We start from the raw sequence: 11073 nt of genomic DNA, 5'->3' as shown, positions 1-11073 counted from the left end.
GCTTTACAAATGCTGTGGGTAATAAACTGTATCACTGTATATAACACGAAAATTAAGGGTTCACACAAAATAAAGGGTTACACTAAATCAAGTGATTGTACAGACTCCTTCAATTAAATTATCTTAAAGGAAATTCAGTTAACGACACACATACACATTTATGTACATGATTTTTAAGCAGTTATATACAACCTTGAAAATCAGAAATTATACAGGCAGTGAAAGAAAAAGTTAAGCTCACCAGATGCTGGTATCCCACCCTGTGTCTTTGACCAGTGATTAACAAACCAAACCACAGTACAAAAGTAGAATGTATAAGATGGAGTTAGAGGCACCTGGATTTAATAAGGTGGGAGGATGTGTTGAAGAATTCTCTGCTGCGATAGATTTAGATCACAATTTTCAATAAATCTAACAAGGCTTACTGTATCTACATTGACACTACAACCGTATTGACTTTCTTCAAGGAACAAATCCTTTTGCCTCAGAGGTTAAATACTGAAAAATTAATCCAAAATGAATCACAAATCTTGAAAAGAACCTAACACATTCTCATGTCATGTGACATTTGAAAGTCTAGTTAATTTCTGCTTTCAAGACTGCACTTCACTATCCTTCTCCACATGGTTCCTTATGTGATCAGGCAGCTCCTGCAAACAGAAAACAAAAGACATTTCAAGACTGATCTCATGGTTGTTTTCATCCTGAAGACTCAGACTTTCAACACATAACACACAAAGTGTAGATGACGTGGTTCTATTACCTGTCTGACTAACTGCTGTGTGGGAAAAAAACTGCTGCAGCTTCTCCAGCGACATTTCGCTGTTTGCAGATTTGGGTTGCTATGATCGCTAAGAAGATGCTGCACAAGATGCTGCGCCATACCGAAGATCAGAGAGCAGTTCTGCCACTTAACAGAGAGTGGGCATCAACACACAAAGCATGGGGAAGTAAAAAATAATTTGTAAATAATCTGTTTACATTTCTTATAAATGCATCAGACCAATATTAATGTTATCATCAGATGTAATGAGTCCTCACCCAGCAGCGGTAGCTCTTCATCAAGTCGAGCTCCACAGCTTGAACACTTCCATCATGACAGCCTGTATAGATCTGAATGGAAACACCAACAGTCAAAAAATAACTGAATAATTAAGATAAAAATATTAAGTGCAGATGAAATAATGCATCTGGGTCTATTTAGGTTCACGTACCATGCTTTTGTGCACAGCCATGCACATCACCATGTCATTGTGCCCTCCATACACCTGCAGGAGCTCATGGGACTAAAAGAGACAACATTTAAAATGATTACATTAATAATTCATAGTTGAGACAGTATCACTGTATATTTGACATCGAGTTTAAATATGTTCAAATACGAAGATGCTTGTTTAGAAACTTGAACCATGAAGGTGTATGACATGACGTGAAAACTTGAGACATCTGTGATTTTGCAAGTTTAGACCACCTCATATTGTGTAAAAACAATGTTTTAATTACTCTACCTGAAGGTCATAAACTCGGACAAGTTTATCCGCACAAGCTGTCACCATCACTCTGCCCAAGACGACGACTGATGTGACGGCGTGATCGTGACCTTTGTAGCTACGAACTAGCTCACCCGTCTACAAATACAAAACAAATCAAAGTCAAAATAAACAAAAACTGTGATAAAATTAATAAAAACAAACTTAACTTTTATTAACTAATACAATTGTTGCTGAATCTAAAACTAAGAAGTTTTTGTTTGTCAACAACATTAGCGTTTTTATATTGTTTCCTAAGAGTGTCCAATGTGGGTGCAACACAGTATCTAGTGCACACGTTATGTCTTGGTGTTGGAGAATGTTACTCCTGGGAATCTTTCACACTTACATGGATGTTGTAGGCGTGAACATTTGTGTCACTGGAGCCACTGAAGACCAAATCATTCACCACCTGAAACAACAGAAGAGGAGTTTGTTGCATCTAATTTACAAGTAATTTTATGGTGGTACATACATTTGTTGTGCCTGCTTCAGATGACTTAATATGTGACGTGTGATTACGTAAAGTATGGTCTCCCTTGAATAAAAACATGTGAAATGCTCAGAGGTGGATGCATCTCTTTACCGTCATACAGAGCACAGTTTTGGTGTGACCCTCCAGCGAGCGCAGCAGCAAGCCGTTCTTGGCGTCTCGTACGCTGATAGTGCTGTCGTAGGAGCCGACCAGCAGGACACGGCGGGCGCCTTCCTGTGCTGTACCCAAACAGCTCACACCACGCAGGCCGTGACAGTCAAACACATCCAGCTGCTTCAGAGTCTGAGTTACGAGGGGAGGGGGGTTAAAAAAAAAAGATGTCAGATGCTACACACATTTAAGACTATGAGGAATAATCTCTTTGGTCTGGTTACTCTTCTAGTCATCAACTAACTATCTAAAATAAACCCAGTTTTAATAGTTGGCTCTATGAAGTTAGGTCATGTGTAAAAAGAGACTTTCAATATCACCAATATCAAATGATCATTTCACTCACTTTTAAGTCATGGCTGGCGACTGTCCCATTGGCAAGTCCAGCAAACAGAATATTCCAGGCAACATGCAGACATAACACCCGGTCTGCCAGAGTGATCTGCTCCACACACTGACCAGTCTGGAGGAGAAAAGAAAATTGATTCAAATAAAATAACACAGAAGAATCAATTCCCAGAGCTGCCAGTTACAAAATTCACAAACTTAGAGGAGTACAGGAAGTTATCCTCAGACAGACTTCTTTTTACCTTTGTGCTGTAACAGCGGATGCTCTGGTCACTAGATCCGGTATAAAGGTGCGCCAGCGTGTTTGAAGGGGTCGCTACCAGCAGACAGTTGATGCTGTGTGTGTGACCGTCAAACACCATGAGGCATTTTCTGCTCTGGAAACACAAAAACACATACATGGCTTATTGTCTCAAAGACTGTATTCATGTCAGTCACGGCAGAATTTGAACAAATCTTTAAAAAATAACTTGTTTAACAGATGGTGCACAGAAGAGCAGAAGGCCAAAACGTAACGTCATTTGTGTTGTGTATCTTTTATCTGTGCTTTTTATTTTATTCTACTGTTGCAGTTTTTGTCACTGCAGTTGCTTTGCTCAGCATGTATGCCTTGGTGTTATTTTAGTGCAGGGGTGGCCAACCTGCAGCTCGCGAGCCACATGTGGCTCTTTGCCTTTCAGTGTACGGCTCTTCGATCCATTCATAAAATTGATAAATTGATGCCAACTTTAGGATCAGTATTGATCAAAACTTGGGTGATGAGATTGATACTTGAGTTTCAGTTTCTTTTCTCTACATGTGCTCTTCTCAATTATTCATATGCTTATAAATAGATAGACAGATAGACAGATAGATAGATAGATAGATAGATAGATAGATAGATAGATAGATAGATAGATAGATAGATAGATAGATAGATAGATAGAACTTCTGTCTTCTGCGGTAAAAACAGAAATTTGTCTTTGACAGGGCTCCAAGTACAAATTTAAACACACTTACAAACACAATTAATCTCTCTTTGAAAATTAGAAACATATTGATTGTTATATTATGTCATTTTGTTTATGTGTAAGAGGAAGTGCGTTTGTAAGACCATGTTTTTTTTTTTTTTTTTTTTTTTTTTTGTCGTACCACAGTAATTTTTGTGGCTCTTGGTCCCTGACTCGTTGGCCACCCCTTGTTTTAGTGCTTCTTTCTATACTAAACTCAAAGAAAAGGAAATATGAGATTGGAAAAGTAGAGTTCTTAGCTTCATCTTGCCACTTTTTTCATATTGGGAATAAATGAGGTCTCTAGAAAAAAGTACGCTTTTTGCTTTGGGTTACACCAATCCAACTTTTTAAGTCCTTAAACCAATATTACTACCTGGGCTTAGGTACCAGCCAATAGTGCTAAAAATATGAGACTGAGAAATATGTTTTTGCTCTGCTTAACAAAAACCAATGATGATGTTTTACACACAGAAAAGCAAAGAACTGAGTTGAATAGATCTGTCCCATGGCTCAGCCCTTTGTCTTACGTTCTAAGTCTACCAGGATCGGATTGATGCATCTCTAATTTGCAGACATAATTTATAACTATAATTTCTCATGAGTTAGAAAATAAAATAATAAAAAATGACATAAACTGCAACAAAATGTTAAAAGAAAGGAAATTTAAATAAAAAGCAACACTAGTAAAATCCATGCACTTGAAGAAGTTTCCTCTAAGAAGTTTTTTTGCACTTTTTCCCTGAATAAATTCTTCAATCTTATCAAATTTTAAATTACTTCCTGTGATGCTCTGGTGATCGAAATTCTACTTTCATGTTTCTGTGGCACAGCCTTCTGGTGTTTACTTTAGATCACATTTACTTGATTTAAATAAGACGCTTTCATCAGAGACAAATGGATGTATTTTGGCCTGTGACCTTCTTACCCCCAGAGAGTAGGCCCGGGCTGTGTTGTCTCCTGAACATGTGTACAGCCGTCCCCCATACACATGGAGATTGTAGACGGAGCCAGTGTGGTTTTCAAAAGCTCCCTGGTACAGTTCTTCATCAACCGACACCTGAGCACAATCTGGAAAACAAAAACAGGAATTTGATAACAAGTCACAATTTTATAGCTCTATCTTATCTTCTCCTTTTGGGGAATATGTCCTGTGACACTTGCAGGAATAAAACTCACCTGGAGGAGCATTGGTGTCTTTAACAGCAGGCTGAACTGTTCTGAGTGGAAAAAGAAAGAGAAGTGGTTAACATTTTTTTCTGAGGTAAATAACCTGTGTAATATCTAACCATAATACCTCACCTGCAAGCGTTGTTCAGCTGACTTGTCTTTGTGCCTGAAGAGCTGAGCTCCACACTGACGGACTTTGGAGGAGGCTCTTTGACAATAGGAATGTTGGAGTTTGCCTCCTCATTTTCAGACTCATCAACATCTATGACCACACTGGGAGGCTCAATGATCCTGATTGAGTCGTCGCTCTCATCCCCTCCATCCTCATCCCCTGCTGCAGCTGATCTGCTTTCTGCTGCTTGCAGATCTTCTGTAATCTCACACTGCTGCAAACCCTGCCCTTGTGGCCTGGCAGAGGATTCAAGAGAAGTTTCCACTGATGTGAAGCAATCTGTGCTGGGATGTTGTAAGGGGGTCTGGGTGGTTGGAGGAGCAGTTAAAGGTGGGGATGCAAGCAGTGGGAGGGGCAGCAGATCAGGTGGAAACAGCTGCACAGGTTGGTTTATAGGAGGAGCACTGGGGTTACATGAGACTGTGAGTAGTTGGCACTTTTCTTGCTTTGTCTGCAGTGTCGGCAGGGGGAGAGTGGCTGTATAAAGCTGGGTGTTGGACGGTGTGGGGGGAGCATCAGAGGAAGGATGAGAACAGGGTCTGGGTTGCACAGCAGCAGCGCCTGTCAAGGAAGAGGTAGATCCACCTGAAAAGAGATACAGAATGGAAAAGCTTATTATTTGTTTCACATGAAGCAAGAACAAAAAGATACACCTACTGTACCTTGCATCCCCTTAAGGATCTCAATCCGCTTGGCTCTCAGACTGTTGACCTCAGCAGCACCCTAAAAAGTATAAGTAGCGATCTTCATTATTAAGCTATGAAACAAATACCTGAGCCATGTGGGGTGTCTTCTTCATTGATGTCGGTACCTGCTGTCTCAGTAGCAGCAGTCTTTGGACTTCTGTGTAGGCTGCTATCAGAGCATTGCGGGCCGGAACCAGGGAGTCGTCTAAGAGCTGTATTGAGCGACTCAGCTCCTCTTCCCTCAGAGACACCGCCAGAAGCTGGTCCATCAGATCCTGGTCTGCAGGTTAGAGAGAAACACATGCTATCAAACTTTACAAATGTTTTGAAGAGATTCAATCATTGATCATTTATTTGAAGAAGGCTATTTTAGATGACAACATCATGTTATCAGTCAAATTTACTGGAGTTTTCAGGGAGGACCAAACCTTTCTAAATCAGAGGGCAGACAAACCACAAAAACATGGCGTAATCTTCCAAGAAAGTCTGCATGAAGTTTGTAATTGAAACATGTCAAGGTAAATTCACACCCATCTTTAAGACTTGTCTTACTCAAACCAATGCTGACTCATCACTTAAGGCACCTTTAATGGTTTAACTGCATGAAGAAAAATTCCTTTCCAACTGGAAAAAATGATCAGAATTACCAGAGTGGGATTCTGTTCTCTTCTTTTTTGCAGCGCGATGCTCCTCTGAGTCCACATCACCCTATAATGAAAAACAATAATCAAATTCCAATGATTAAAATGCATCAACAAGCAGACGATAATACTGTACACCACTCACCACTGACTCATTGGGATTCCTCTTGCTGCCTCTCTTTTCTCCATTCTCACACTCAACATCGGGTTCCACCTTCACCTGAACACCGTTCATCATCCCATCTCTGTCTGCTGTCTCACCAGGCGGCTCCAAAGGTTCCTGCAGTTGAACCTCTGGCTCTGGGTGAGAGTTGCTGGCTGCTGTGTCCTGGGGAGTAGGAGGAAATCCAGCCCAGTGTTGAGCTGAGGGGCTGTCTGGGAACGACTCCCAGTGAAATCCTTCTGACAGAGGCATGTTGTAGTCCTCCGTCGCTGATGAGCGTTCTCCGTCTGTTGAACTTACAAGATCAATCTCGAGCCTGTTTGGGGAGGAGGGGGTGAAAAGAATAAATGATTACAGAACTTGTGATGCCACAGTTCCTTTCAAAACTGAAACCCCCTTGGTTACCGTGCTAAACACTTTATGAGAAACAGTGTGTGGTTACATTTTGCTTGTTTGACTGACATTACACTCATTGCTATTTTAAAACTTTTTTTATTGTCAAACTTTAGAAGAAGCACAGATCTTCACACATCTACTCCTCGGGCAGGTGTGTTGGATGAAGACAAAAAGTCCAAATTTACCAGAAGAAGATCCACAGAAACGGTTCAAATTACCCCATAGCCATACATTTAACAATGCCCAACACGACATCTCTTCTCTACGCTTTTGTGGCATCGAACAGGTCATGTAACCACCCAGGGTGACCATGACAAGTCATTAAAACAGCACAAAGCTTTTTGGATTCATACCCTTCAGACACTGGTACCTAAGGGACTCAATGACAAACTGCCTTTAACTGCTTTCTGTGATCCCCCAGATTTTTTACCATTGTCTTTATTTCTTCTCTAATCCACACATAAAAAGATATCACAACGTTCAGGTCCATAAATAATGATTATGTAGAATTAAGTGCGATAATGCAGGAAAAAAGTATTGAACACGCAAACTGAGACTCATCTAATACTTAGTAGAGAAGCCTTTGTTTGCAATGACAGCTTCCAGACGCTTCTTGTATGTTTTAACTAATCGCCCACACTGCTCAGGTTCTTGAGGAATGGAGTCCTGTGGGCTGAGCGTCCATAGAGGCCATGGCAGTGGAGTGCATTGCCTATTGTTTTCTCTGTAACAATTGTACCTGCTGCCTCCAAGTCTTTCTGGAGCACTATCAGGGTGGTCCTTGGCTCATTGAGTACTCTTCTGACTATCTTTCTGACTCACTGGTCATAAATCTTGCAAGGAGCTCATGTGCGTGGCCTGTTGATGGTAAGGTGGTGCTTCTTCCACTTGCAAATAATGACTCAAACGGTGCTGACTGGAATATTCAGCTGCTTTGATATAAGTCTTTAACCAGTTCCATTCTGATGCTGAGCAACAATCAGGTTGCGAATGTCTTCAGAGAGCTCTTTGCCTTTACCCATCATGAGGTGTGTCATATCTAACTGCTTGGTGAAAAAACAACCTTTTTTATAGGACCATCAATTTGCTCTAGCTCAGCTGATGTTGGTGCGCACTAATCGGAAGTTCAAGTAATAATTACTGACAGATTTCAGGTGGTATGGTGCATTTCCTTGTCAAAGTTTACAGCCTTACCATGGTGTGTTCAATGCTTTTACCTGTGTTATCGTAACTTAATTCCACATAATCATTATTTATGGACCTGAACGTTGTGATTTCTTTTCATGTGTGGATTAGAGTTTATATTAATGTCTGGTAGAAATTTTGTTTGAATTGCAGCTTTGGAAATAAATTTAATGAGAAAAAAGTTGATGTGTTCAGTCTTTAGGAGGGGTCTCTTATCCAGTAATACAAGATGTTTTTAAGCCTCACATGTTAGTTTTCATACAATTAGGTCTTTTAAATATTTATTTATTTGACCTGTTGTTTTGTGTTCACTTACATGTGTAAGCATATACTGTTTTTTTTTCAGATTCTTGCAGGTATGATTATTAGTTTCTTCTTTTTTCTATAATGAGACTGTGTCATGTTTCCTTCTGACAGAATGTCACTAGTTTTTACCAATGTCCTTAGTCCCAACATGTTTGAAATTATTTCATTTAAATGTTTTTTAATTAATCAATGAATTCTCATTATCTTAATTGTTTTTTAACTTTTAAAACCTTTTATGTGCAGAGAAGCGATTGGTTGGAGCCACATAGCCACTATGAAGTCAACTAATTTTGCAAAGATCACAGTTCATAGAAGTAGAAAAAGTTATTGAAAAAGTGTTACCTGGTCTCTCCTTGAAACCTGTCAGGCTTCTTCCCTTTCATCTCCTGGTACATCTCACTCCAGCTCGGCTTGTTCTGGGCTTGTGAAAAGTTAAGAAAACTCCTCGATGCTTTGTGTGCAACTCGAACCTTGCGGGTGATACTTGTGTTTGGGTCAGATATTGCAGTCCAGTCTGGTTTTTGGTTGTGCAAAGCCTGGCTTTCATAGGCCACCTGGGAGTCTATCTCCTTGTTTGATGCTCTGTTTGATTCACCTGCAGGTAGTGAGCCCTTCTCAAATTGCTGTGTCATCTCTTGTGTTGTTTTCAACGTTGCCTGATTTGGTCCAGCTGGAGCTTCACTTGTGGTATGAAAACCAAAGCGATATGTAAGCGTAGGAGATCTGACCTGTGGGGATTGTACGGACGTAGCTGTGTTAGAGGTGATGTTTTCACTTCTCTGTCTTCGGGCTTCACGGTCAGCCCTGCACGGCTCTCTCACACCCAGCGATCTCCTGATGTGCCGCAGCATTGCACTGATGTCAATATCCCGCATGGGTGCAGTGTTGTTTTCTGAGGCAGGTTTAACTACTTGTCCTGGCTCAAATGAGTCAGAACCTTCCATTTGTTCAAATATGAGAGCTCCGTTTTGAGGGAGGTAATCACTGGTGTAGTCGCTATCTTTTGCATTAGAAAAATGATTCTGTCTGTTAGCGGGTAGTGTGTTTTTTCCTGTGGGATAAACGGCACTCTTTTGGGTATAACTGGGTTCTCCAAAAACTCTGTCTGTTTGGGAGCTTTTAGACTGGCTTGTAGTTGCAAGGTTGTTGATAGAAAAGTTGCCATCAAACATCACCTGGGTATGTGGGTGCTGCCAAGTTTGACCTGCAGGCCTGCCTGACAAACAAAATGATCTTCCACTTTCATTCAGCAGAGCTGCTTCTTTTTGTTGGGTTCTTTGCAGACAGGACATTTTATTCTCTCTATTCTTAAGCACAGTGTTATTGGCTCCTCCATGGTGGATTTCATGCATCTGTTGTGGTACCCTTCTGTTCACTTGTTTGGATATTTTCCCTTTCACTACTTTGGACACCACAGTGTTTATTCTTCCAGCTCCCTGCAACATATTTGCATGCCTCTTAGCAGCTTCCTGCTTTTTTTCTTTCCATTTACGTTTTTTCTCTCTTGCTGCTTTCTTCTTCCTGTGTTGAGAATTAAGATAATAGGCCAGGGTTAGAAAATAACAAATTCAATATAGAAAAAAAATACTTATTATGACCCATCATAAACTCATACTCCTGAATCTTCAGCCACTTGTTTCTCTCCAGGATGCGTTCCACCATGTCTTTGCCCAGAGTTTTGGACAAAGAGATAGGCTTCACATCTTTTGACATCAAGCTCCTCAAGTTGGCTTCATGCTGAGAAGTGGATATGTGCTGAGCGTATACATTCAAACCCATGGCAGATTCCCCACACGCTTGACAGTTGTGCACTGAATCCCTGTAGATGACAGAAAACACACAAATAACATTTGAGTAACCGTTCTTGCTTTGAGGTCTGACAACTCACATTTAAGATCACAATAAAAATATTAAAGTGTGTATGTTATTAAGAACACAAAGTACATAGGAGGCACAACGGTGAGTTAAAACTCAGCACCAATCACTTCAGGTTACTCACCTGCCCAGCACCGTCTCCAGCTCTCTGTGATGGAGCATACCATGCATATGTTCATGGGCTTCCTATAAAGAGGCATATTGTCAGAGTTTCAGGTCAGAGTAACAGCAGCATGCTGACAAAGCCAGTGTAAGCTAGCACAAGCTAGCACAGCCACCTGCTAACGGTGCAGTTAGAGCTCCTTACATGTTTCAGATATGAGCTGCGACACAACAAACAGTACAGACTTGGGGTCTTCTCCAAGGAATTGGTTTTCTTCTTCTTCTTCTTCTTTTTAGTATTTTTTTTCTCCGTCATATGAGCGTTTTCAATCTTTCCCATTTTTGAACTGACAAAACATGAACAAACAGTATTTTAATGTTAAATAAAACAACAAGTATGTTATAAAATCAGTGTTTTGCACGTTAGATTTGATGAGAACAATCCACACACCAAACTACATTAGTGGCCTGAAATGGCTCTGAAAAGAGAACTAGACATACCAATAAAACACCATAAATACTGAGACTAAACTTTTTCCAGCATCACAACGTGGCTCTGCTGTCACAACTAGCCTGCGTTCACTGTGCAGGTTAACTCCACATGATAAGGAGGGGTGAACAGGTGCAGAGCAAGGGTCAGTGACATTGCAAGTGGCTGAAGACGGCAGTCAAAGTTAACTCTGATGTAACTAATTCTGAAAGCACCACGAAATATTAATAACTTAAGATATATAACATTTACCTCATGGTTTTACTTGGCAACAAGATCATCTGCCGCTTGGACGCCATGTTTGTTTACGTCATTTACGTCGACTATTTGTTAGCCAACCGTCACACATCGCTGTCACTGCGCGTGCAAGCGTGG

At 40.6% G+C, this 11073-nt stretch overlaps 1 protein-coding gene across 3 annotated transcripts; it reads right to left on the bottom strand.

The window, feature by feature from the left end:
- Nucleotides 1-5: 5 nt before the first annotated feature.
- znf106b (zinc finger protein 106b) lies at nt 6-11065 on the bottom strand. 3 transcript variants are annotated; one of them, XM_074685318.1, is made up of 21 exons: nt 10951-11065; nt 10414-10555; nt 10231-10292; nt 9847-10050; nt 8574-9752; nt 6327-6660; nt 6188-6248; nt 5666-5820; nt 5517-5577; nt 4815-5439; nt 4692-4732; nt 4441-4583; nt 2766-2900; nt 2522-2638; nt 2116-2307; nt 1879-1941; nt 1509-1628; nt 1215-1286; nt 1042-1113; nt 764-904; nt 6-650 (listed from the first exon to the last, which is right to left on the bottom strand). In XM_074685318.1, exons 1-21 carry the CDS (start codon nt 10995-10997, stop codon nt 594-596), a joined length of 4023 nt encoding a protein of 1340 aa, XP_074541419.1. In that variant the 5' UTR covers nt 10998-11065; the 3' UTR covers nt 6-593. The 3 variants fall into 3 exon arrangements, with proteins under 3 accessions (XP_074541419.1, XP_074541418.1, XP_074541420.1); XM_074685317.1 differs by having other exon boundaries at nt 7-650; nt 764-910; nt 10951-11064; XM_074685319.1 differs by lacking the exon at nt 10951-11065 and adding an exon at nt 10710-10788 and having other exon boundaries at nt 7-650; nt 764-910.
- Between the last annotated feature and the right edge of the window lie 8 nt (nt 11066-11073).

Source organism: Halichoeres trimaculatus, unplaced genomic scaffold (assembly GCF_033239565.1).
Source record: "Halichoeres trimaculatus isolate MK-OKI-2021-1 unplaced genomic scaffold, fHalTri1.1 fHalTri1_scaffold_13, whole genome shotgun sequence".
NCBI classification, from domain to species: Eukaryota; Metazoa; Chordata; class Actinopteri; order Labriformes; family Labridae; genus Halichoeres; species Halichoeres trimaculatus.
This window is presented reverse-complemented; position numbering and strand designations above follow the sequence as displayed.